We start from the raw sequence: 27,461 nt of genomic DNA on the forward strand, positions 1-27,461 counted from the left end.
TATGTATATTGCAATTACGTCATCGTTGCCAATCAGGGGATTCCCCCGTAGGCTGAACAGTTTAAAAACGCAGACGCAAATAGTGAGCGTCATTATTTTACTAGAACACTGTACGATAAGATGTGTGACGATCGAAGTGCACTTGGGCAGGACGATTGTACCAAATTTGGTCTTTTACTACAAGGCTAGTGCATGACGCTTACTATTGCATGCCATGGCTTTTTCTTTAGCCTTCTTATCTGCCCTGCCTTTCATTAAATTCTCGAAATCTCTTGCGATAAACCTGAATAAAAGAGCCCTCATAAATAAATAAATGCTGCTTTCATGTAAATATGGTAGGCTAAAATTACCAATTTTGTTTAGTTTTAAGTTGGGTTCTTTTTTACTGCATTTCAACAGTGAAATTATCAAGGAAAGACAAGGAGAAAATTATTTTGGGGGCCCTTTTATTACACAGGAAGTCCTAATAATTCGATCCCCCGCGATAACTAATTTTAAAATATCACTTCCTCTTAACCAATTTACCAGTTTCATATAAATGTTGCGTATTTTTGTTCTAGACAAACTGAGAATCAAAAAGAATCGAAGGACCTAAGTTTTTCAGAACTGAGAATCAATAGTAAGTATTATAACTATTTTTTATAAGTGAAGCCACACTTAGGTGGAAAAAAAACTATTGAACAAACAATTGCTACCGCTCAGAGTACTACCACTACCACTAGCACTAGCACTACCACTACACCACTATACCACTACCACTACACCACTATACCACTACCACTACATTTTCTACTACAGCTTCCACCATACCACTACTACTACTACACCACTACCACTACCACTACCACTATACCACTACTACTTCACCACTACCGCTACAACTACCAATGCCACTGCCACTACCAATGACACTACCACTACCACTGCCACCTCTACCATTATTATTATTATCATCATCATCATCATCATCATCATCACAAGCATTTATTCCTCACTTATTTTATCAATACAACTATATAATTTGCAGTGGACTGTTTATGCCTTTAAAATCGGAATTTGGCGAAAATGTAAGAAGCTTTTAAGAGTAGGCAGGCAGAATATAAACTTTCTTTACATAACTACTACTTTCAAACGACTTTTAATATCTATGTATTGGGAAATATCGCTTTATTGACTCTTTCGTGGGAAGAAGCCTAAGGTTTGGCATAAACTGAGTTTCTAAGCTTTTTCTTCCTTTTAGAAAACGTGGTTAGTGATCAGTGTGTGCAGGGAGCTATCAAGCTTAGTCAGTAACCATTCGCGTAGGATTTTATAAAAAAGGACTTTCCTGTTCAAACAACAAACTGATTTCGGTTAACAAATGAACGTATTTGCGTAGAAACCACGTAATAAAAATGAGTATCGCACTTTAGCATATTCTAGAAAATAAAAATATATCATATCTATAAAATCGAGAAAATATTTTACTTTCGCAACCAATTAAAGTTTTTGGCGACGTTTTAATGCGTTGAAAGAAATACTGGAGTGTAGAACGAATGAAATAAGGGGCAAAAGATGCAAGGTAGGCCTTTTATATGTCTTTTTAATATTTTTTAGCCACAATCCTATGCGGTCCTATGACGTGTCTTAGACAATCTTGCGAGTCTTTGAATGTGAAGGAAGGCAAATAGTGCAAAGAATGAATCACACAGCAAAATAGATGAATAAAAAATCCCTCTATGACATACAGTCTGCGAATTTTTGGTATTGATAAATAAAGGACGTTAATTTTGCTTTTATAAGCGTTTTTTTTCCACACTCACCTACCAAAAATGTCGATTGATGCAATATTTTCATAGGCGGCTAAAAAACACACGGTTCACTTACAGCTCAAGGAGAAATTTTTTTAACCTTGACATGGTCTTAGCATGAATCGCCAGCACTTGCAATAATTTGGATAGTCAATTATGGCTCCTATTATTTCGGCTGAGATGAATTTTTTGGCCGAAATTACAAAACTGGTTCAGAATAAACGTCATTAGTCTTCAGTAGAACGAGCATTACTGGTTCGTCCTCTATGCTCTGACCCAATAAAACATGTTAACTATAGAAGTTGGCCATACCTGATAATCTTGTTTGATTTCAGCTACATAGCTACTCCAAATAACAGCTACTGACCTGAACGGATAATCTTGAATTCATGGAGCTAGTTATTCTGGTTTTAGTCTTATAAGTCAGTATATATATCAAGAAGAATTCAAAGTTAGACTTAAGATTTCTATCGCAGCATTTGCCAGTGAATATTTCTGTACTTATGCTTGAAGTTGGCATAGAACACTTGGCTTAACTACTGGTATTTAACTACTAACTTACACGGCTCCTAGCTACTACGTGAGATTTAATAATCCTATACCGTTGCAGCCTCGCAATCAAGTGTGATATATTTAAAAATGCACCATCTGTTTGACAAAGCGACATCTTCTCTGTAATTCGAGGTCCATGAGATCTTTCTAAAATGAGAATCATAATTTGAATCTAAAACACAAATTTTATAGGGTTTTTTATTCAAAATGAAGTTTCCCAATTTTCCAAATATTGTTTAACAATATTTCCCTTTTTTACGAATTGGCTTGAAGTATACGTGGTTCTTTCATTGGATCGAAATTCCTGGAATAACGAGAAAAAAGCCAGAAGAAACGATAAGACTTTTACATACGATCCTTGTTATGTTTTTGTTTTGGTTAGGATCTAACTGATGAATTATTGATGATGAAATGGATTATAATTTTCCATTTTGTAGGATAAATGCTGTCGTTTCATATCACTAGAAATATCACTAAAAATTCATTTCGAAAATATATTGATTTTGATGATTTTTAAGATGGTTTAAAGTAAAAATAAAAAAATGAATTTTTGAATTCTAATTCTAATTTTGGCATTACATCATGGAGAATTCGAATTAGGGGATTCCCCCGACTTTGGTGCTTGCAGCAGCCAATCACAACCGACCTCACATTAAAGTAGTGTCAAAATGTTTGCCGGCTTCTACTATTTGAAATAAGTTTTCATCCATTTTACTTCTTAGTTCTATGAAAAGACAAAGAACAAAAAATATCCTCAACATAATTATTTCTAAATATTATGTATAAGAAATTGTTTTAGACGAGTGTTTCATCGGGGATTCCAAACATTGAGTAACTGATGAAACCACGAGGCCGTAGACCGAAGCAGTTCCAAAAAGAGCATTTTGCTGTAGCTAGAGGTTTAACAATTTGTTTATTTACACATGGAAGACATTACTTACGCCACACACACAGATGTAAAAACGACTGTCTCAGCTTATATTCTTGGATACGTACCCTTGCAAAAATAAGGTGATTATTGTCTTTGAGGATCTTAACACCAACATCACTAACCCATCCACACACGAAGAAGTTATAAGCTTCAAGGCTTTTGAAGGCTTTCATCTGAGATTTGGTATAAAACGATGTTTGGACTACAAGATAGTTGGAAATGTCTGGGAACTGAAGGTCGGGAAAGGCGGCGAAATCCTTAGAAAAGTCCTTTGTTTTCATAGAATATGGATCAATTCCATCACAGATAGATATTTTGTTGATATATCTTGACTTGGATATGCAGTCAAGATTACTAGCGTACTCAAGGGAGCACGTTAAAATTTTGATTGTGTTGGTTTATCTTCGATTTTATCGCACGTAATCAAGATCAACCAAGAACAATACCTTTCCTTACACAAACAAAATTTTAATGTGCTCCCTTGGCGTACTCTGAAAGAGCGTTTTTTGGGACAACTTGATCGTTCACTTTACCCACATTTCAGTCAAATTGTCACGTGATTGCAAGCAAAGAATATTAATGTTATTAATGTCGCGTTCTGATTGGTTTGAAGCGCGTGCTTTATGAGAGCACGTTGCGTCATTCCTATCTATTATTGTAATTTGTATTTTATAAAAGAAACAAAAAACTTGCTTGCTGTGCGGTGTGCAATCATAAAGCACTTGGGAACTATTGGCAGAACACTCGAGAAGTGTCCAGAAGCACTCCGCTACGCGTCGTGCTTCTCCTAACACTTCTCTCTTGTTCTGCCAACCCCCGCGTGCTTTATGACAGGAAAAAGCAGGAAAAAGCTTACCAAGCTTGATCCATTTTTCACGTGTACGTGCCGCGATGACTAATAAAATGCCAACTAGATTAGAAATACTATAAAAATGCCGAGCTAGCTAGAACATTTCAATATTTCAAATAGCTTTTTAACACCAACTATTTGAACTTCATCTTCACCGCGGCATTGCAGCCTCATACTGACTAAGCAATTTTCTTAATATAAGACTAAAAGAGAAAAAAGAATCCCGACATTGTGTTGTCTTCGAAATTGAGCTTCTCCATGAATTTTTACTATCTGGCGAACAAATATTAACGTATTACTGAGATCAAAGGAGAAGGATATATAAGATCGATAATAGTTCTTTACCTATTTTTTGCTTGCACTCGAGCTCAACACACACATCTATCGTAAGTTCTTTTTATTAATAATTTACCGTGTCTTTTTGGATGTTTTATATTAAATTTATATTTTTATAGGTTCTACTAAAAACACTGCAACCCTTATTAACATTTTAAAGATCAGGGCTAAGGTAGGTGAAATATACTGGCTGGGATAAGTTACTAAATTTATTAACGCGCGTCTACGCTCATGGCTCACCGGCATCAGTGTTGATCAGATCAGATACGAAATAAATATAGGAAATCGCACGATCTCGAGTACAATTTGGAATTTATAGGTACAAGTGATGTTTTGAAAGTTTTCGAAATTGGACGATCCTTTAGGCGAGTACAATTTGAAAACTTTCAAAACATCACGAGTATCTATAAATTCCAAATTGTACGAGAACTTTTTGCGATTTTTTGGCTATAATATACTAAACGAAATTGATGAATTTAATTGGGACTCTACAGAGTACAATTTGGGATTTAATTGTACTCCTCTTGTCCAATCAGAATCGAGTAATTTTGTTGAGGGTATTATGACAGCCAAAAAGGTAGGAAAAGTTTATAACAATGCAAGAAAGTCATACAAAAACGTCATTCAGTTTCCGTCATATTCCGAGTAAAAAACGTTTAACTTAGTAGATGATAAGTAACATTATTTAGATAATTATTACAATTGTCTTTCCAACATAAACATGATTTTCAGCCATTGATTTGTTGGCCGCCATTGTCTTGGACACCAAGACTGTACATAAAACAGAGATAGTGAAATGAGTAGGGTCTGAGTCAAGCACAGGTAGCCCAAACTTGGTTTCTGTGGTGTCATGTTATAAGGAAATGTATGGGGATTCTTCAAAAGTTTCAATAAAATCATTGAAACGTGAAATGAAGCCTCGAAATTTTACCCGATCATTGAGAAATAGCATTTCTTTCGCTCTGTGTGGTTAATTTTGAATTTAGCCCGTTCTAAGATTTTTCCTCCACCAGTAAGAAATAAGCTTGGGCTACATGTGAGTCAAGGAGTCTGAGTACATAAATTTTTGTCATTTACATTGCGTGACATCGCGTGACATCTGGTAAACCGTTGCGCGGCATTTTCAAAAAAATTTAAATTTATCGTTCAACGTCAAAAGCGGGTAAGTCAGTTTTGGTAAAACCATTTCCATAGGAAATTTATCTTAAATTCGGATTTGTTTTCTATGTTGAATTATAGTAAATAGAGGGGAACTATGGTAGAATGAAGTTTATGTAGTTCATTTTGTTTGAAGTTTTGAAAGTTAATAATTCAAGCTCTGATGCAGATGTTCATGCTAGTTGAGATCGACGTCTGTAAAGCTAGAAGTCTAGTTTTTCCTTTAGTTTTAAAAATAAGTTCATCTAGTGTCTGCTAATCTACACATGAAAAATATCATTCGTTTGTTAAGGAATGAGTTCCGTAGGAAATTTATCTTAAATTCGGATTTGTTTTCTATGTTGAATTATAGTAAATAGAGGGGAACTATGGTAGAATGAAGTTTATGTAGTTCATTTTGTTTGAAGTTTTGAAAGTTAATAATTCAAGCTCTGATGCAGATGTTCATGCTAGTTGAGATCGACGTCTGTAAAGCTAGAAGTCTAGTTTTTCCTTTAGTTTTAAAAATAAGTTCATCTAGTGTCTGCTAATCTACACATGAAAAATATCATTCGTTTGTTAAGGAATGAGTTCCGTATAAACCTGTATGATATTTAATGTGGTTTAAGTTCGGTTGTAGAGAGGTGTTAGAGAGGTTGTAGAGATGTAACGGGAAGTATGTCACTCATTGTTGACTCGTGATAAAATCCCTTCAAATTTAAGAAGCTAACCTTATAGTTAAAGTTTATTTTTCCAAGTTGCATACGGTGGACGGAATAGGCTAAATAAATCTAAGCCAGTGCAATCATGATGTAACGCCAGAAAACTCTCAACTTGAGGTAGAAGATCAGTGTTTCCTTTATACAGTTGATGCACTCGAACTATGAACACCGTACATCGAATTTTTTCTTACTTTTTAAAGATGCGTACTGTAAATCATCATCTATTGATCCAATAGATTGAAAATCAGATTTATTTTGATCACTCGGTGTATTTGAACTCGATGCTTCATTCTTAGAAGGTCTGACACAGTGCAAAGATCAGGAAATAATAACGCGATAGAAAACACGAAGTGTTCACGGTTCAAGTGTCCTCACTGTAATACCTCGCATCAGTGTTTAATTATTCACAAATACCAACGGTAAAGTAAAGAATGCACAACTTCAAATGAGTCATTAATCAAGAAAGGGGTCTATTACCTTATTTTCTTGCCGGTCATTGTGTCGGCAGGCCTTTCGAAACTACAATTTATGATTTCGAAAATTATTTATCTTATTAAAACATGACATTTTTTCTATTTTAAGGTGTTTGACTCTTCTTGAAATTTAAATTGAAAATTAAACTTTCGACTTTCACAAAGATTTGCTGGTGAACGAGGGGTCCGGTGAAAAGTCTGTAAGAATACAACAATATTTCAAGTAGAGTGATCACAGTAAATCCGTGAAACACTAATTACTAAATAGTACAAAATAGTGCTAGTTAAACAATAGAAAACAATGGAATTTGCATGAAATTGTGCTATTTAGTATTGCTAAAGTTTCACGGATTTACTGTGGTCACTCTAATTCAATGAATCCTGATTTCAGCTATAATATCAAATATTGTGCTATTTAGTATTGCTAAAGTTTCACGGTTATATTGTTTGCACACTATGAGTGTGCAACATAAATACCACTAAATGCTGCTAAATTAATGCTAATCCTATTGTTTTCTATTGTTTAATTAGCACTATTTACTACTAATTAGTGCAAAGTGTTGCACACTTTTAGTGTTTGTACTCTAGTTAGAAGGTTAATGGTGAAAGTTTCATTTTTGCTTGCAGTTGCGTTCACATAACTAAAACTTTATTGGAAGCTTTCTAATGAATACACCAATTGCGGGCTACGAAATCGCACCACAGGACCGGGAAACTGTTAACCCAGAAGTACTGTGTAGCAAGTGTAAGAACATTGTAAGGAACGCCCTACAAACACCATGTGGACATCGGTATTGTGCGGATTGCCTGGAGAGTGAATTTATGTAAGTACAAGCCTATTCTCTAATTTCACATCCCCATAATGCCTTGCGTCTGTGGGGGGTAACCAATCAAAAAACTGTTCCAAATTGAAATGTTTCTTCATTGAATTTAAACTATACCTGCTTTTATCTGTACAATACTGATTATCAGTTTATTCCAAGTTATTTTTGCATGTACAGATCATCAAGAGTTTTGGTCTTACAGAAAATGTATTGACTTACGAAAAAATGTTTAAAATTTACCTTAAACGTCTTCAAGCTTCTATCCTTTTCTGTTTTTTACTTCTTCATTTTATTTTTGGATACCAAACAAGGTATTGTCAACATTGTCTGATCAGCCTTCAGCAAAATAAGTGGGTTTTTACCCTCTGGTTACCCCCCAAAGACGCAAAGTATTATGGGGATGGTGTATAATTTACCTTTTTATCATTTATGTTATTTCTATTCAGGATGTATTCAGCTATTTCAACATGCAACATGCATAGTGCAACCAAAACTTTATCAACCTTTTTTGAAATAGTTGTATTCAAACTCGCGGAGTTGCCACCTGCTACCTGACCTTCGTCCAAGCGTGACAGTTGCGTAAAATGTTTTTGTTAAACTTATCTTTGCTTTGTGCAGTGTGCACTGATGCACATGTCGAGGACGAACTACACTACGCGGTTATTTTTTGTACTCGTTTTCTTTCTTGAATCTAGAGTTCCAAAAGAGTTTGTTTTCTCGACCAGCCATGTCCGGCGTAGGGTAGGAACAACGCAATGTTTTTAAAAGTAACAAGAGTAGACTTGCCCCAAGTCGACCTCTCTTGTTTTCCCTGCGTTTTTTAATTCGAGCGAAGCGAGAATCTTGCGAGCGCAGCGAGCGAGCGACGAAGTCGCGAGAGGTAAAAAAAAACAAAAAGCGGGCGGCGGACTTTGCGAAAGTCTATAACAAGAGATTTCATATGAAAATATGAATGTATATTACGTTACCCTACGACATGGACGGCGTGAAGACAATTCCAATGGTCACATTCTAAAGACTGCCATGAGTTTCAGTTTTCGATAAAATTGATGCTGGATTTGATTAGGATTTGAAAGCGCTTTGGATAGAATAACAAATACAACCAACCTGACTTAATCGATTGTAACATTTAGGTACTTCCGTTTGATTGGTTAAAATGTAAGCCAATAATTAACCTGAGTGGTAATTACCAAAAGGAACGCAGGCTCAAAACGAGTAACCTGTCTTAGGCTGAAACAGAAACTCGAAGGCGTTGTTTGATTTGTCAATATCTGTAAACCGAAGCGGAAGCGAAAGTGAAGACGAGTCACAGCTATTTTAGTCCCTGAACGCAAATCTACGACGGTGACGTCAACCGGAAGTGTAAATACCTTCACTTTGGGGTTTCGCGCCTTCAAAATCTGTCTTCCTGTGGATGAGTTGACTTAACTGACAATGTTTTGAATGAAATCTCCAATGAACAGAACCCCAAAGATAAATTATTTACACTTCCGGTTGACGTCGCCGTCGTAGATTTTGCAAATCTTAAAGTCCCTAGTGTCGCGTAGGAGACTACGCGGTCATAAGACAGGAACTTTATCGTGGCTATGCTTGATTGGTTAACCGAAGGTCTTCCTTAATTTCCTAGAAATGTCAAAAACGACGGGGAAAACCCCTCTCATCAAAGGAAATATATATATATATAGCGCTTTGCAAAAATTCTGCAAATAAAATGAATATCTATATATCTATATATCGGGTGCATAATGGATCATTTTCAACTCAAAAAAAATCATTTTAATAAAGGATCAATCCAATGTTTTTGTTAAAATCAGATAATCATAGTGTACAGTGTGAGCACTAATATTAATTAATTGGTTGACTTTTGCTTGAAAATCGCTGTATTAAAGATTTTGGAATTCGTAAAACAGAGTTCATATATGGATTAAGTGATGAGTTTTTGCAAAACGCTGAATCTTTGCACAAAACGCTATATATATATATATACATATACCGGGATGAATCCCTAAAACTTTGACAATTCACCGATATACATACATATATACGTGTCCCCCATTTTCCTATTGTCTTTCCTTGAAATTCCAGGTAAGAAATAGGTCTGTACCCTTCCCCAAACCTATAGATTATAAACAATAGGTTTTATTCTTTATCCTGCAGCAAAGGACAAGCAAGTTGTGAAATCTGTAACAAAGGTCTGACGCGAGGCAAGGTGCGGTAGATGACATATTAAATGAAATTATGCCATTCTAGTCAGGTGGCTAAGTGAAAAATCTTGGCGAGATCTATACACAGCGGACGAAAAGCACGAGTTCAAGGCTACTTCGACGGACCATTGAAAAACTGACTGCCTTGTCTGGCCGTCTGTCTGTCTGTCTGCCTATCAGGACTGACTGTCTGTATGTCTGTCTGTCTGTTTAGTTGACTGACTGACGCATCTGTGTATGAATTGACTGATACTGAATAAGTTGAATGCACGGATTCAGTCTTGTTAATTGACGTTATCATGCATATTCTAATCCAATTATTGTTTATTGTCTTTTTGTTACTGCAGGTTTTCAGGGACAAGTTCTGCGATCGTGAAATACAAAATTTAATCTTGTTTTGCATCTACTGTATCTTTGGCTGCAAGTGGAAAGGAGAATTACGACATCGTGGGGTTGGTGGAAATGTTTGCGAATATTTCATTCCTCATTACTCATTCTTCCTTTCTTTCTTTCTTCCTTCCTTCCTTTTTTCCTTCCTTCCTTTTTTCCTTCCTTCCTTCCTTCCTTCCTTCCTTCCTTCCTTCCTTCCTTCCTTCCTTCCTTCCTCCCTCCCTTAAAGCTAAAGCTAATGATAAATGTTAAATGTTAGTAGCATGCAATATAAAGAAAAGCATGTGACATACATCCATTACATGTGACTGATACCCACTTATTAAATTTCCAAAGGAGCATCAGAAAACTTGTGAGTTTGCACCAATCAGCTGTATCAATCCCAAATGCGACAAAAAAATTCCGAGAAGCAATCTAGCTGCCCACCTTCAGGATGAATGCTTGTACAGAGAACTTGCTTGTTCGTATTGCGGACAACCATACGTGGCAGCCTTCGCCAAGGTGAATTTCGACTTCTTGTATGTTTGTGCTTTTACAACGGGCGAAACGTTTAGAACCTTCAAATTTTATCGATGCCCTGAAACAACCTCTGGGCTGATCTAAGTCAGGGCACGGCTAACTCTCAGATCGAACCCTGAAACAACCTCTGGGCTGATCTAAGTCAGGGCATTGCAAAACAACAGATCGAAACAAGGGAGAAACCTAACAAACTCTACTCACATGTGATACCTTTTCTGGGAATCGAATCCAGCGGACCCCACCCAGAGGGGAGAGGCGAGTGCACTACTGCTACGCCACCCTTGATTTCCAATGTCCAACCACGTGTCATTCCCTTGAGCATCATTTCTTTGTTTACGGCGATTCCGAAGACACAATATGTGGATGGGAATCGAACAAAGAATTTCATTCACAAGATATTTGAAAATTGAAAGGTTGAAGCACAATGTGAAAGAGTTGGAAAGAATATATTATATCACGTAGAAAAAACTATCAAAATATTAAAATTTCGATAAGTTAGAAATAATATAGGCTTGGCAACAGTTATTTTCATGATCAAGATTTAAAGACAAAAACCTTTACTTTTGTCGTTGTAGGAGCACGAAAAAGCATGTCCGGCTATTCCAACAATCTGTCCCTCGTGCGGCAAAGAATTTCTTCAATCTGAGGTGCGTATACAACGAAGGCAATTTTTAATTGACTTGTTTGGGTGGGGTGGGGGGGGGGGTGGTTCTCTCTCTTCTCTCCTCTCCTCTCCTCTCCTCTCCATTTCTGTTTTCCCTCAGGTTCTGAGCAGCTTTTATCATATGTTTCCTATCTTATTTTTCTTTTCTTTTCTCAGCTTAAAAAGCATCGTGACACAAGCAATCCCGACGTCTGTGAAGTTCTTGAGGCATCATGCCCCTTTGTGGCTGCTGGATGTAAAATAGACAAGGTATTTAGAATCAAAGATCGATAGAGTGCATGCACTAAACCCGTGAATAATATTTAGTACAAACTAGTAATAATTCATGCAGAGTCCTTTGTTTCCTATTGTTTTATTATCACTATTTAGTACTAAAAATTAGTATTTGTTTCACGGGTTTAGTGCGAGCACTCTATATGAGTCTAGACATGATAAGCCCAGAAGTTGTTTCAGGGTTCAATCTTGGAGTTAGCCATGCCCTGACTTAGATCAGCCCAGAGGTTGTTTCAGGGTTCGATCTGTGAGTTGGCCTTGCCCTGAATTAGATCAGCCCAGAGGTTGTTTCAGGGTTCGATCTGTGAGTTAGCCATGCCCTGACTTAGATCAGCCCAGAGGTTGTTTCAGGGTTCGATCTGTGAGTTAGCCTTGCCCTGAATTAGATCAGCCCAGAGGTTGTTTCAGGGTTCGATCTGTGAGTTAGCCATGCCCTGACTTAGATCAGCCCAGAGGTTGTTTCAGGGTTCTATCTGTGAGTTAGCCTTGCCCTGAATTAGATCAGCCCAGAGGTTGTTTCAGGATTCGATCTGTGAGTTAGCCGTGCCCTGACTTTGATCAGCCCAGAGGTTGTTTCAGGGTTCTATCTGTGAGTTAGCCATGCCCTGACTTAGATCAGCCCAGAGGTTGTTTCAGGGTTCTATCTGTGAGTTAGCCATGCCCTGACTTTGATCAGCCCAGAGGTTGTTTCAGGGTTCGATCTGTGAGTTAGCCATACCCTGACGTGCCGTACACCAGCCCAGAGGTTGAGTACCGATAATATACTCGCTTGTATAACGACGCAAAAGTAACAGATTTATTCCATTTTAATATCTCTTTGTTTGAAAGGTTACCATAATTATCTCATTTTTTCAGCCCATGAAACGTCAGGAGAGAAAAGCTCACATGGAGAAAAACACCGACAAACACCTGAATCTGCTCTTATCAAAGGTACTTGCTTTATCATCATATCTAGATGGCTTACTCCCCGGGATGAGAAGCGGAAGCAAAAATGGTAAATTGATCCCAGGATTAAGAGAAATGCAAGATCAATTGTTCACTGAAATTACCACCTACAAGCAAGAGCTGGAAAGTAGAATACAGCAACTGGAGGGCAAAACAAACGCCTTAAGCTATGCCTCACTATCGCCTTCACCTTATGGCAACGGAGCTGGAGTAAGTGATTTAGTGCGACGTTTAGATAATAGCGATGCGAAAAGCGCCAGTCATGACCTGTTATTAAACGAAGCGCATGCTACTATAGCAGAATTAAGACAAGAATTAGCAAAAGCGAACCAAAAGGTAGAAAGAGCAGAAGAAAACGTTAGAAAACTAGAAAATCGCCTAGCAGAGCAAGAACAGCTTGCTGGGCTCCGTAACCTCGCAATCGCCGACCTCGAGGAAAAGTTCAAAGATAGTTTTGGTTGTAGCTACGATGGAATCATGTTGTTCAAGATCACTCAAGTCGCTAGGAAACGCGCTGATGCTGTAAGTGGACGCCAAATCTCATTCTACAGTCCTGCGTTCTACACCGATCCCCATGGATACAAGATGTGCGCGCGAATATACTTGAATGGGGATGGCATGGGCAAAGGATCGCATATTTCATTGTTTTTTGTGGTCATGCGTGGCGAGTACGATGCGCTCCTCCAATGGCCGTTCAGGCAGAAGGTTACGATGATGCTATTGGACCAAGACAACGAGGAACACGTGATCGACGCCTTCAGGCCCGACCCAAGCAGCAGCTCTTTTCAGAGACCAAGAGGAGAGATGAACATCGCTTCGGGGTGCCCTCTCTTTTGCCCCCACAGCGAACTACAAAGACATGCTTATATAAGAGACGATACTATGTTCGTAAAAATCATCGTCGACCGACCGGACTGGAAATGACATTCCTGAAGGCGACTGTTACAGATATTTGCTGTTGCTCTGGCTTTCAGCTGTTGATTTTTTCGACTTGGTTTACGGCACTAAAGCAATTGCTTAATACGCTTGCTGAAGCACTTGTCTTAATATTTCGTTTTCAAGAGAGTGTTATAAAACTGGTTTTGGTCCAGTTGTCTCGCATTGATTTCTTAGTGAAGTTTGTTCACACGAGGTGTCTCACTTTGACTACCCAGGCGAACAAACCCCTTCTCGGCAAATTCCATCCAAATGTTTGGATTTTGCATTTTTGGATTTTACGGTTGTGGATACCTAGGTAGACCTCATGTAATATCTCAGCTCTAAAGCTTTTACAGTTTTATAATTGACGTATATTATGAGAGGTTTGCTTAGGAATAAGCTAACAGAATCGCAGTCAATCGACACGTTGCAAACTGAAAAAATTGTTGCAAATTGTACGTCTGATTAACGTCGTCGATGGCATAAGAATTACGGGGGACTGAAATGGATATATGGATGCCCGTGGTTTTTGATGTTTGAATTGAAATAAGCCATTTGCATGATAAAGACATTCTAATACCATTACCAAAGTGCTTCGCAAAGTCCGCAAAGGATTTTGGTAGTTGTTAATGACGTTTATGAATCAAAATCCCAGAACTACAATTAGCCATAATGCGAATGTGCTATTGCAGGGAGAAGTAACGTAGGAAAACTTGTGTTGACCTTTACTCTTTTTTTTCGTTTTACATACACCTACTTGCAAGAACGTTAGAAAATAGAACATTAGTTATTTAGTGGGATAGGGATTATATTACTGCGATTCCCAGTCACACGCGACCAACTAGACCTTCATCAAAAACGAAAAATGGAATTTGGGTGGACGTCAATCAAAAGGGTTTCTATCGTTTCTATTGGTTTCTACACCAGGACTGATGTGAATACTCACGTGAACACGTGCAAATGTGCAAAAACCTTTGTCTTTATCTCATGCTTCTTGTCGCTGTGAATTTCTCACTCTGGATATATTTTCTCAAAAATGTCACAGGATTCCGGCTCCGAATCTTAACGCTTGATTGCAAAGCTATCGCTATGGCTATGATTTGAGTTTCTTCAAGATAGGATAAGTCAATACTGACAGTTTGCAGTCAAACGTTTGAAATTCGGAGTCGGAATCCTTAGGCATGTTTAAGAAACCCTTTTGATTGACGTCCACCAAAACTCAAATTTTCGTTTGTGATTTTGGTCTCACTTGGTCGCGTGTGACTTGGAATCGCAGTGAAAAAAACAAAAGAAGATCACTGAAGCTGAACTTTTTCGTTTGTCTTTTAATGGAATCCTTACTCACTAAATTACTAATGTTCTATTCTTGTATGACAACCTTCTTGCAAGTAGGTGTATCTGACGTCTTACATATCTGAACATTATAATTCAAAATTAGGATTATAGTATATTGAATATCTTATCTAAATAAATACTATATTAGTATTATTATCTAGGCATTGTTTTTGAACAACTCAATTTCGAATGAGTTCCGATCCCTCGAGGAATGGATGGCAAAAAATCTTTAAAATTCTAATTATTAACTATCAATTTTTAATTTTTAAGATGTTTCTCGTAGATTTTGTCGCAAGAAACGTTTAGAATCAGATCTTTTGCCATCCAACTTCAGTCTGTAGACAGCTTTATATATTGAAGAAATATAAAACCTGCGCGCGTGAATCCTGCATAACCTCCTCCTTGGGCTTCCTGTGGCGAGGACAAAAATGCTCTCTTCATCTCTTGTTCCTATTTCTTCTCTGCCATAAAATATAACACAGGGATCCCAACAGAGAATATATGGGGTAGCCTGAGGATACAGTTAACTTTTGCAAATGATTTGCTCTTGAAAACCTTTGCAGATGAGTATGTAGTACAACACAGCGGTATTTTTTGAAAATGAAAAGAGATTATTAGACTAAAGTGATACTGTTACTAGTTCATCATCTTTCAATTTTCGTTTCGACTTTTAATCTTGGAGTAGTTTTAGTATTAGTTAAAAAGATTTTGTTTCCATTGTTTTGTTTAATGTCTGCAGTATGATTGATCATTAGATATTATGGAGTGAATTTTTGTCTCGCTATTTCTGAATATGAAAAATACTTCAAGCGATAGGTTAATAAAAATGTCACTTATAGCTTTATCGATATTTAATATTATATTTGCATTAAGTAGTTTTAATAAGCTAATAGCATGGTTCTTTCGGGATCTTGGTTCTTTAGGGATCTTGGTAACTAAATGTTTCTTTATCGATATTTAATATTATATTTGCATTAAGTAGTTTTAATAAGCTAATAGCATGGTTCTTTCGGGATCTTGGTTCTTTAGGGATCTTGGTAACTAAATGTTTCCCTCTGCCACGGATGAGTTTAAAAAAAGGCCCTCGCTTACAACGTCGGGATTCCCGGCAGCGTTACATCGGCTTTCAAATTTTTTCGGGACATTTTTCAAATCACTAATATCCCTCAGAACCATGCTATTACGGCTTATAATTATGATGTTATTATTCACTACTAGTAGTTGGTTTTATTTAGCTGAATAAAAGGATTATAAGATATTCATCTCTTGATGTTGAGCAGATAATTGATTGGTCGTTCGGAATGTTCCCAAATGACGTAAAATGTGTTTAAACAATGGTGACACTAACGTCTGCGCATGCATGCCATCACTTTATCTCAATCTCGTCCCCAGAGCCTGCGTTTCTTCTGGGCTGCGGCGAAGAACGAGGGCTCTGGCATAATCCCTTTTTTTGGTGCATGCGCAATGGTCCGGAAGTGAAATATAATCAACGAAAATCTTGCTTTAAAAAAAGTTCTGTGTTTACTTCCATTCAAAATAAAAATTAGAAATCTGGAACAAGGAAAAATCTGGAAAGTCTTTGAACGCATGCGCTGTTATACCGGAACTGAGTCCAAGAAATCTTGGCTTAAAAGAATGGATTATGCCAGAGCAACCGTTCTTCGCCGCAGGCCAGAAGAAACGCAGGCTCTGGGTACGAGACTGCACTTTTTCTAAGAATATTCAAAATAAATGTTCCTTTTTTTTCTCCGAATATACGAAACATTTCGTGAGTATACTTTTGTGAGACCAAGATACCGTATTAAAGAATTAGCCTTACGTTTCAAGCACTAACTCTGAGATTTAGGCCCCGTCCACACGTATCCGGAAATTTTTGTATCCGCAAATTATGTTTTGCGGATACGAAAATGTTTGCGTCCACACGCAGCGTATTCGAATCGTTTTCACCGTCCACACGTATGTTATGGGATGGACCGCTCTCGGTACGAGCTACGGGATCTTTATTCTACTATCTCTTCTTCTATACTCTATCTCTACTCTTCTGACTAAAACTAATTACATGAGCTCTATTTATAACAACTTCATGACAGGTGTCATTCTACAATCAATATGATATCATCGCTGTGCCTTGATTGGCTAATGGAAATAGTAATTTCCTAAGTGTGATATCTTATTAAGAATAATACGAGTGAAAATCATAGAACTAACCATAACTTAAACCAAAGATAATTCATGAATATATGGTAAATGTATAGAAAGTTCTACGAGGGATATTTATATCATAAGATTTAAAAGAATAGTGGTAAAATAACTAAGCAAAGTGGTAAAGAGTGTTTAGGGTGTAACCAGAGGTGTACATGCTAATGGGAGGAGCTAAGTGGTTTACTTGTAAATTCAAAGCATACCATTATCTAAACTTGCGTGATGGTAGCCTTACTGAAATCTTATATCGATATTTTCAATAAATAATTGATCGTTCTTTATCTTGTTTTCATACGATAAGAAATAGTAATTAGAAAAACTGATGTCTAGCTTAGTCTGTAAAAACATTAACTTTCTCTCTCATAACACGTATCCGTTTTCGTAAAATTTGCGGATACGGACACAAATATTTGCGGACACGTGCAGAAGCAACCCGTATCCATAAAAAAAAAATTTCGGATACAAAAAATTCCCGATACGTGTGGACCGTGCCTTAACAAGCTTGAAAGTCGAGTAGACCACTTGCAGCACGTCGGAATGCAGCTCAATTTGAAGGACATAACAATAGGTTTCCAATTCTTAGGAGATTGAAATTCTTTTGTTTTGTCCTCTAAATTGAGCTGCTTCGATGTCACATGCGTATCAAGACTTTCTGTAAACCACTGATTGTGATCAACTAATTTGCAAACGAACTACGAACATGCGCAGACGTTTTTCACCCTTGTCGTTTAGCTCTGACTCAAATCTGACTTGATGAGCAACGCGGTACTCCCCAGTACCGACAAACTGAAACAATCTGATCGTTTTGACACCTTCCTTGAAGAGAGGAATCCGGAAACGAGTGAGCATTATATAGTTATTTGTTGTGGTGCAAATGTTTCCCATTACAGACCATGTGTCGGTCCTAGAGAATGATGATGATGATAATGATAATGATAATGATAATAATAATAATAATAATAATATAATGATATAATAATAATAATATAATAATAAGCTTTATTTAACGTGGTCAATGGACTTAGCTTAATAGGATTCTTTGTTTGAGTTGCATCCATTTTCGTGTGTCTTCTCATGCGCAACTGTTAAACAAAGAAACGATACTATAGGGAATGACACGTGGCCTGAAATGAGAAAACATTGCACCACGAACGAATAAGGTCTGTAGACCTCTTAGCTTGGGCGTAGTGCTTACCCATTTTAATTTTAAACCACGTATCACGTATTAACGTATTAACCAATAAAAAATGGTTAATTAGACGGGGAAAGGTGATAACAGATAAATGTTGTACTAAATATCCCAAACGAAAGAAAATTTCGCCTAAATTCCTATCATTCTTGCCCATGTAAACAAGCTGTGACGTCATAATGTTTTAGGTCAATTAATCTAACTCAATTGCTTTCCTTTTTCAGATCACGTGCACTTGATTTCTTTCTTTACCAGCAACGCTTCAGTTTACAGGAAGCAATATTGATGACATTGAACTGACTGTCTTTCTTTACCAGCAACGCTTCAGTTTACAGGAAGCAATATTGATGACATTGAACTGACTGACGAAGGTACGAAACGTTAAATGCTTAATATCTAATATGAGTAAGTAGATTTGCCCATTATAACTGAATATATTTTTATACCACGCTTGCTTCCACTTTTTTGTAATCACCGTGACTATTCAAAGGGAACGAGCAATGTCAAACGTAAATCCTGTACCTTTTTCAGATCTGAGACTTAGCGCATGCACATATTGAAATTAAGTTTTGGGTTGTATGACGTGTATTGACGATAAATCATGACCAAAGCCTTTACGAAATATTTATTTATGTGTCACAAGAAATTAGATCACGCGCCAATCCCTTGCATATGATTTCTTTGTCTATACCCACGAGACGACAGGATACGGTATAAATGCTTCGGTAAACTTTATTCTTATTCTATATTCTTACAAAACTAAATTTGCACTGCAATCATTTTACATACTGCATTTTACCTTTTATAGCTTGTTAACAAGTTTATGTTTTTGTTGTAATAGAATTTGTGAGTTGTGACGCGAGTTATGGAGATAATAGCCATTTCAAGGTTGAGGAAAAACCTGGATCGAGTTGGAATTGCAGTGCATTATGGGACTGTTTTAGGGTACATATTTCCAAGATGGCGTTTATTTTGTCCCCTAAAACATTCCCACAATTCACTGCAATTCCAACTCGACCCAGTTTTTTTCATCAACCTCGGCTGTGGCTAATAGTGTTCATAAATTGCCGTCGGTGTTCCGTTTATTGTCAATGTTCCGTATTCATTCGTAGAGTAGGGACTGAAGCTAATTCGTTACACTACTTTACAACAGACAGCGAGGGTCCAGTCCAAGGGTTTATTGCCGTTCATACAACCAATATGACAATAGCACCTAGTATTACCGTTCTCTGTGTTCCACGAACCACACCTATGACCGCATGAACATCCAGTCACGGTGAAACCACTTGGACATTGAGCCCTGTTTCCTCTTGCGGATATTGGTCTACAGTCTAGTCGTCTTCCAGGACCAGGAGGACCTCTTTGGCCACGGTCGCCCTTTTGGCCTTTCAAGCCTCTTGGGCCACGAAGACCTGTTGCGCCTCTCGCACCCTTCGGACCAGGGGTGCCCCTTAACCCTTTCAAGCCTTGCGGGCCTTGTGCACCTCTTAGACCTCGGGGACCTCGTAGTCCACGGGCACCTGTTTGACCTCGGGGACCCTTTAAACCTCTCGGACCTTTGGGACCCGTGGGACCTCTCGGACCACGCGGGCCACGAGGACACTGACATTTGAATGGCAAAAACACTCCATAATATCCCTAAAATCAATTTTGAAAGAATTAGTAAGAATGAAACTGAGGTAGAACCTCTATTGAGCGGCTGCCCTTGAGGAATTGTCAAGTGGCCGGTAAATAGAGGTCGGTCGCTTAAGACAGGTATACATTACTACAAAAAACCCTCTTGACAACTGCAGGCCGCTAAATAGGGGCTGGTCCGACTTATTAGGTGTCGGCTTAATAAAAGTAAATTTTTAATCTACACTGACGACCTTTTAAAAGATCCAAAACGACAATAGGTTTTGGGCGTTGTTCGCTAGTAAGTAGCTTCTGACTACGACGAGTAAGAGGTGCGTTAGTCCGTGGCGGCTTAGTCTAGAATGTCGTATCGTGACGAGCGATTTATGTAAACGTGACTTCTTTATCGACTTACGAAATCCACCTTCATTAATACATCAAGAGTTACGCGCTACTGCTCTAAGCGCATGCTCAAGAGGTCAAAAAGTGGGATCATAGGTTGTAAACATTGCTGTATTTTGTTATATTTGATTTGAAATTAGCTTATACGCTACTTGCTCTTGAATATTTGAAGTAAATTGTGCTTGATAAGAAAAAGAAATTGAAATATAATAATTTTTATAATCGAAACTATGATTCCACTTTTTGATTCCTTGAGCATGCGCTTAGAGAAGTAGCGTGCAACTCTTGATGTATGCATTGGTACGGAAGGTTGGTACGGACAATTTTCTGTTTGCAAACGATTTTAGAGACGTGAATATTTTCATTATGTTTGAAAAACTGTACGCAGCGTCAAATTTCTGATCGAGTGTAGAGGCTATTTTGGACATTCCACTTGTTTGATTCTCAATGACCAAATGCCAACCAATGCCACTTAAATGTGGATAGCCATAGACCAAAATAAAAATTAAATTCAAATTGCCTTACAACGGTAGTAGAAGTAAGTTTTTAGTGCGTGAAATATATATTTTTTAGATTTAAAGAATTTAGCGCCATATTCACAATCATGACATGATGAAGATATAGTTGAAGGGTTTTGCTTGAGTGTGTTCAAAAATTAAAACTAAGATGGATTTACAAACTCGTAAAACGTATGAATAAAACAAATGATGCTACAAACCTTGGGTATGGATTGTCCAGGTCGAAATATCTTGACATCATCCTCGATGTTCTGCAAATCTGTTCATAAAATCAACAGAAGGTATTTATTAAATATTATGTAACTGATTAGAAAATGTAGATAATGATTATAAAATATTAATTAATCGAATAATTATTGATTAATTGATCAATAAGGAGGCAATGAATTGACAAGAAATAGATGATAATGCTATTGCTCACCAATAGAGCCGTTGTTTTCCACCAAAGTTGATCCGTCGTTTCGTTCATCGCTTTGTGTTTCTTCTTCTTCCTTTTCCTCGTCTGCGGGAGCTACTTCTTGTGATTCTCCAGCACCAGCATCTTGTCTGGCAACGGCATCTGCTTGTGGCTCTGCTCCTTCAGGGACAGCCAAGGCGAGAGCACACAAACCAAGCAGTAACAACAATGCTAACTTCAGCGACATTTTCACAACAGGATCGATTCAAGCCAACTAAAGCACAAGGAGTGGCAAGCGTTTTATATGCTTGGTTTTCGTGACCTAAGCCTCAAAATGTTCCTATTCGCTGACTCGAATAAGGGTTGCGGTAAAAAGCTGAAACTGAAAATGCTGAAGGAAAGAGTTGAATGAGCTGAAAGAGCTGGTCATTTAAGAAAAGAAAACAAACATTCTATGAATTCAAACCGAAACTTATAAATCTATAAATATGTGTATATCAATCTAAATGGATTTTTCAAAAGGTTACAATTGATGTCCTTCCCTTTGGTCTGACAGTTTGAAGCTGAATATTGATTTGGGTACTCAAAGGAACTAGCGAAATAGATAATAAAGACTGGTTGATTTTGGACTTTAAGGGATAGCCTCTTTGCTGACTGATCCAAGCTGTGTAGTGTACGCTTTGCTTTTGGAGTTGTTTTTCTTTCTTTTTTTTTTAGGTTGCAAAGATAATGAAGAAATTGAAAAATAGAACCCCTCGTTAGGCTTGCTTGGTCTCTCCTCGTTGCATTGTCAGTGCTTGCAGCAGTTGAACCCTTGCGACCGGTGCTAATAACATGCAGATTTCAAACCAAAGCATGATGCATTGGCTGCTATGGAGCACGAAGAAAGTCATGGCTCCAGGCAAGTGCTCTGCCTTCATCACAAGGCAAGGTCAAACATTATCTTATATATACATTAACGTATATGCCAATGTACCCTACAGTTCTTGAGGGGCCAGAGGGCAAATTCTACCTCCTCTTGCTTGCGTCACTGCAGAGCAAGGGGTAGGGAGAGGCCTGAACCCTCCAAATCCGTTGCCAAAAATGCCTTGACATTCATAAAACAGCATAGTCCTTTTTATAAATCACGTAAGATTGCTGCACGATTTGCATATTAGATTGTGTACTGGTGATGAAAGAGCACTTATCATGGCCTGTCGTGGAAGTGTAACGCAATTGCTTTCCTGTTTCAGATCCCGCGCCAGTCTCTTGTATGGGCTTTCATCTTTTCTTACCAGGACCGCTTCAGTTTACAGGAAGTATACTTGCTCTATCCATCCATCCATCCATCCAAACATCTATCCATCCATCCATCCATCCATCCATCCATCCATCCATCCATCCATCCATCCATCCATCCATCCATCCATCCATCCATCCATCCATCCATCCATCCATCCAGCTTGCTTCCACTTTTTTGTAATCACCGTGACTATTCAATGAGCAATGTCAAACGTGAAACTTGCACCTTTTTCAGATCTAAGACTTAATGCATACATATATTTAACACTCCCTAATATGCATATTTAGGCGGCATGGTTGAAATGCAATGCGACGGCGCTGTGTCTCCAAGACTTTATCCCAGTCTCTCGCCTCCATCCCATTCTTCCTGATTCCCAGTCCCCTCTCGATAGCCTCAAGCAGCCGATATGATTAATCCATTATAAATAAAAGATACATATTCGAGTTGTTAGAAAAATATATCCATCGATTCAGAGCTTTTGAAATCAAGCTCTTTCAAGTCCGCAATGGAAATTAAATTTTGGGTTGTATGACGTGTATTGACGATAAATCATGACCAAAGCTTTTACGAAATATTTATTTATGCGTCACAAGAAATTAGATCACACGCCAATCCCTTGCATATGAATTCTTTGTCTATACCCACGAGACGACAGGATACGGTATAAATGCTTCGGTAAACTTTATTCTTATTCTATATTCTTACAAAACTAAATTTGCACTGCAATCATTTTACATACTGCATTTTACCTTTTATAGCTTGTTAACAAGTTTATGCTTTTATTGTAATAGAATTTGTGAGTTGTGACGCGAGTTATGGAGATAATAGCCATTCCAAGGTTGAGGAAAAACCTGGATCGAGTTGGAATTGCAGTGAATTGTGGGACTTTCTTAGGGGACATATTTCCAAGATGGCGTCTATTTTGTCCCCTAAAACATTCCCACGATTCACTGCAATTCCAACTCGACCCAGTTTTTTTCATCAACCTCAGAATGGCTCATAATGTTCATAAATTGCCACCGGTGTTCCGTTTATTGTCAATGTTCCGTATTCATTCGTAGAGTAGGGACTGAAGCTAATTCGTTACACTACTTTACAACAGACAGCGAGGGTCCAGTCCAAGGGTTTATTGCCGTTCATACAACCAATATGACAATAGCACCTAGTATTACCGTTCTCTGTGTTCCACGAACCACACCTATGACCACATGCACATCCAGTCACGGTGAAACCACTTGGACATTGAGCCCTGTTTCCTTTTGCGGATACTGGTCTACAGTCTAGTCGTCTTCCAGGACCAGGAGGACCCCTTTGGCCACGGTCGCCCTTTTGGCCTTTCAAGCCTCTTGGGCCACGAAGACCTGTTGCGCCTCTCGCACCCTTCGGACCACGGGAGCCCCTTAATCCTCTCAAGCCTCGCGGGCCTTGTACACCTCTTAGACCTCGGGGACCTCGTAGTCCACGGGCACCTCTTTGACCTCGGAGACCCCTGAAACCTCTCGGACCTCGGAGACCCCTGAAACCCCTCGGACCACGCGGGCCACGAGGACACTGACACTTGAATGGCAAAAACACTCCATAATATCCCTAAAATCAATTTTGAAAGAATTAGTAAGAATGAAACTGAAGTAGAACCTCTATTAATTGTCAAGTGGCCGGTAAATAGAGGTTGGTCGCTTAAGACAGGTATAAATTACTGCAAAAAACCCTCTTTGGGACTTTGACAACTGGCCGATAAATTACATATAGGTTAACTGCTTATTAAAAGTACAAATTACGGCAAGAACTGTTCCTTTAACTTTGACAACTGGCTTCTAAATGGAAGCTGGGTGTTATAGGTGTCGGCTTAATAAATTCTACTCTAATCAAACTTCTATAAATCTACACTGACCACCTTTGGTAAGATCTAAATCTACAATAGGTTTTGGGCGATGGTAGCTAGTAACTTCTGATTATGAGCAGTGTGCGTTAGTCCGTGGCGGCTTAGTCTAGAATGCCGTATCGTGACGAGCAATTTATGTAAACGTGACTTCTTTATCGACTTACGAAATCCACCTTCATTAATACATCAAGAGTTACGCGCTACTGCTCTAAGCAAACGCTCAAGAGGTCAAAAAGTTGATCATAGGTTGTAAACACTGCTATATTTTGTTATATTCGATTTGGAATTAGCTTATACGCTACTTGCTCTTGAATATTTGAAGTAAATTGTTCTTAGTAAGAAAAATACAATTAAAATATAGTAATTTTTATAATCGAAACCATGATTCCACTTTTTGACCCCTTGAGCATGCGATTAGACGGCAGTAGCGTGGAATTCTTGATGCATGAATCGGAGCCATAGTTAACAACTATGTTGGAGCTGAAGGTTTTGCGACAATTATGCATGTTAGCAAAGAATAATTTCTGTTTTCGTGAAAAAAAAAAAAAAAAAAAAAACCGCTCAAATCTAATATTTAATCGAGTTAGAGGCAATTTTTGAACATTGCACTCTTGAGATTCTCATCTACAATGACCAAAATGCCACTTAAATGTGGATAACCAGGGCCAAAAACGAAAATATCTAAATTCTTTGAGTGTGTTGAAAAACTTAAAAACAAAACAGATAAGTCGTACTACCTATGAAAAATAAATAATGCAACAAACCTTTCGTTTGGATTGTCCAGGTTGACCTTTCTTTGCAACATCCTCGGTGTTTTGCAAATCTGTTCATAAAATCAACGAAAGGAATTGATTTAATATTAACTAATTAGATAATGATTATGAAATATTAATTAATCTAGTAATTATTGATTAATTGATAAATAAGGAGGTAATGAAATGACTAGAAAAAGATGATAATGCTATTGCTCACCAACAGGGGCGTTGTCGTCTTCCGAAATTGATTCGTCGTTTCGTTCATCGCTTTGTGTTTCTTCTTCTTCCTTTTCCTCTTCTGCGGGAGCTACTTCTCGTGATTCTTCAGCACCAGCATCTTGTGTGGCAACGGCATCTGCTTGTGGCTCTGCTCCTTCAGGGACAGCCAAGGCGAGAGCACACAAACCAAGCAGTAACAACAATGCTAACTTCGGCGACATTTTCACAACAGGATCGATTCAAGCCAACTAAAGCACAAGGAGTGGCCAGCGTCATTTTATATCCTTGGTTTTCGTGATCTAAGCCTCAAAATTTTCTGATTCACTGACTCGAATAATAATGTTTTTATCACTGAGTAGTTTAATTAGTTTAAAGTTTAAAGTCCAAGGCTTTCATTCATTAAATCTTTTCAATAGGACGCACATTTTTGTTCTGGTACATTTCCTTATTGCGCTATCTTCTAACTCATAAAACCTAGAGTTCTACTAAAACGGATCTAAATAGATTTTCATTTCAAAACGCCATTGCTTTCTGGTACAGCAAATAGGTTTACTTTTGTCCTTTTTTCATAAAATTTGTGTCATTATAACTGTTAAAATTGAATTTGTTTCATTGTGCGTTTTTAAGTTGGGTGCACATATGCGTATCTTGAGACAAAAGGCAAATGACATTCTGACTTGTTTTTAAATCATTGCAAAATAAAAATCAATTACTGCGGAATCAATGCGTGCCAATTCTTTAATTGTTCTTGCTCACTCTAATAAAGTTGTTTTCCAAAATCGAGAATGGATGGCATTAGAAAATGCGCTCTCAAGGTTATTGTTAAATAACTGAGTCTAAAAAAGTTGTTTACAGATTTGATTCATGCATTTTTTATCCCAGCTATTGATGCTATGAATAATGATAATAATAATACTTCCATTTTGAGTTCGCCTTTGCGCAGACTTCCTCTCGATTGTGTACAAATGTGTTCTTATCTTTTATTACGTTCCATCGTATAGTAAGGAATGTATTTTACGGAATAATATACGATGATTAAGATGCCACAGGGTTTTGGTTGAATAGGGATTAATTATTACATATGAATAGAAATGAAAAATTCTCGATACAAATGTTAATCGTGTACGGCCTTGGATTGCGGATTTGCCTCAGGGAATCTTTGGTTATAATGGCTGAGTAGTGGAAGCATGAAAAATATAAACTGCAATTGCTTCGTGCAACATAGGCGTATATGAAAATTTCTAATGAGATGCAAAAAAAAAAAAACAACAACAAACAAACAAAAAACAAACAAACAAAACAAAACAAAAAGAATGGAGGTATACTTACAAGGAAATCAAATTTACCTAGCTCTTTAGTCTGCAGTCCATATAAAGGTCATGCAAACTATAGGCCGAAGTTGTTTACGTTTTTTCCTCATTAGCATAAAAACAATTTCAAGCTACGAGCAAACCGACTCCAGAAATCGAAAAAGAATGTCTTATTTAGTAACTACTGAAAATTTGAGAGTAATTTATTCATTATTTTGCGAGTAATTTTTTTTGAAAGCACTATAAATTACAAACAAATGTATGGTTGTGTGGCAAGTCTTGATTATCATAAGACATGTCGAATATGAAAGAAAGACTGATGCCATGAAGTTGGACCGACCACCAAGCACAAAGAAGAGAAAACTAGGACTAATTAACCAACTGATAAAATTAAAGATATATTAGAAAATTTTTATGGTCCAAAAGTGAATTTTATCAAAATAGATATCAGTGTTTTTCGACCTTTCATGCGTGGTGCTTTAGTAAACATAAAAAAACTTTTTACAGTTTAATTTGCACCATGCAGAGCTCACTAGCTGTATTGTGACCCCAAATCTACGATCATCATGATCATCTTAATATTATTCCTCATCTTTACCAGAAACAACATTCTCATTGCAGAAAGCTTATTAATTTTTAATGGCTGGTTGGCATAGAGTATCATTATGAGACATTTACCTAGAGTTTTCCGATTTGATTCATGCAATGGCGCCCTTACAAAATAACGCCAAACCGGGCCACTTTTATTCCTTTTTTGGATAAAATTGATCGTAAAAGGTATATTGTTATCCAGTTTAAAATCAAGTGTGAACATGTCATTGATCATGA

The 27,461-nt window shown here is 37.6% G+C and overlaps 4 protein-coding genes across 10 annotated transcripts in view; 1 reads left to right on the forward strand and 3 right to left on the reverse strand.

Moving 5' to 3' along the window:
* LOC116304830 (uncharacterized) overlaps positions 1–3,798 on the reverse strand; it is a 53,513-nt gene extending 49,715 nt beyond the window's left edge. Inside the window, exons 1-2 of the mRNA XM_089024442.1 lie at positions 3,339–3,798; positions 2,103–2,489 (exon numbers count right to left, since the gene is read on the reverse strand). The gene's annotated coding sequence lies outside the window, so the exon portion shown is untranslated. The remainder of the gene's footprint in view (positions 1–2,102; positions 2,490–3,338) is intronic.
* LOC116304828 (TNF receptor-associated factor 2) lies at positions 96–23,503 on the forward strand. Of its 7 annotated transcripts, XR_016118757.1 has the most exons (12): positions 365–619; positions 4,579–4,631; positions 7,419–7,615; positions 9,773–9,824; positions 10,167–10,271; positions 10,546–10,710; positions 11,304–11,375; positions 11,549–11,641; positions 12,521–12,820; positions 18,479–18,625; positions 21,903–22,086; positions 22,418–23,503. XR_016118757.1 is itself a non-coding variant. In XM_089024436.1 (10 exons), exons 4-10 carry the CDS (start codon positions 7,458–7,460, stop codon positions 13,532–13,534), a joined length of 1,659 nt encoding a protein of 552 aa, XP_088880562.1. In that variant the 5' UTR covers positions 96–184; positions 561–619; positions 4,579–4,631; positions 7,419–7,457; the 3' UTR covers positions 13,535–16,121. The 7 variants fall into 7 exon arrangements, 6 of the variants coding, with proteins under 6 accessions (XP_088880562.1, XP_031570480.1, XP_031570479.1 ...); XM_089024436.1 differs by lacking the exons at positions 18,479–18,625; positions 21,903–22,086; positions 22,418–23,503 and adding an exon at positions 96–184 and having other exon boundaries at positions 561–619; positions 12,521–16,121; XM_031714620.2 differs by lacking the exons at positions 18,479–18,625; positions 21,903–22,086; positions 22,418–23,503 and adding an exon at positions 6,901–6,991 and having other exon boundaries at positions 359–619; positions 12,521–16,121.
* LOC116304835 (uncharacterized) lies at positions 18,969–21,604 on the reverse strand. The gene is made up of 3 exons (XM_031714628.2): positions 21,210–21,604; positions 20,989–21,047; positions 18,969–19,892 (listed from the first exon to the last, which is right to left on the reverse strand). The coding sequence occupies exons 1-3, from the start codon at positions 21,430–21,432 to the stop codon at positions 19,389–19,391; spliced, it is 786 nt and encodes a 261-aa protein (XP_031570488.2). The 5' UTR covers positions 21,433–21,604; the 3' UTR covers positions 18,969–19,388.
* LOC116304829 (uncharacterized) lies at positions 23,132–25,588 on the reverse strand. The gene is made up of 3 exons (XM_089024450.1): positions 25,322–25,588; positions 25,114–25,172; positions 23,132–24,054 (listed from the first exon to the last, which is right to left on the reverse strand). The coding sequence occupies exons 1-3, from the start codon at positions 25,542–25,544 to the stop codon at positions 23,551–23,553; spliced, it is 786 nt and encodes a 261-aa protein (XP_088880576.1). The 5' UTR covers positions 25,545–25,588; the 3' UTR covers positions 23,132–23,550.
* Positions 25,589–27,461: the final 1,873 nt, after the last annotated feature.

Source organism: Actinia tenebrosa, unplaced genomic scaffold (genome assembly GCF_029948245.1).
Source record: "Actinia tenebrosa isolate PJP-AT-01 unplaced genomic scaffold, QUT_ActTen_1.0 PGA_scaffold9__36_contigs__length_13948895, whole genome shotgun sequence".
In the NCBI taxonomy this organism is placed as follows: Eukaryota; Metazoa; Cnidaria; class Anthozoa; order Actiniaria; family Actiniidae; genus Actinia; species Actinia tenebrosa.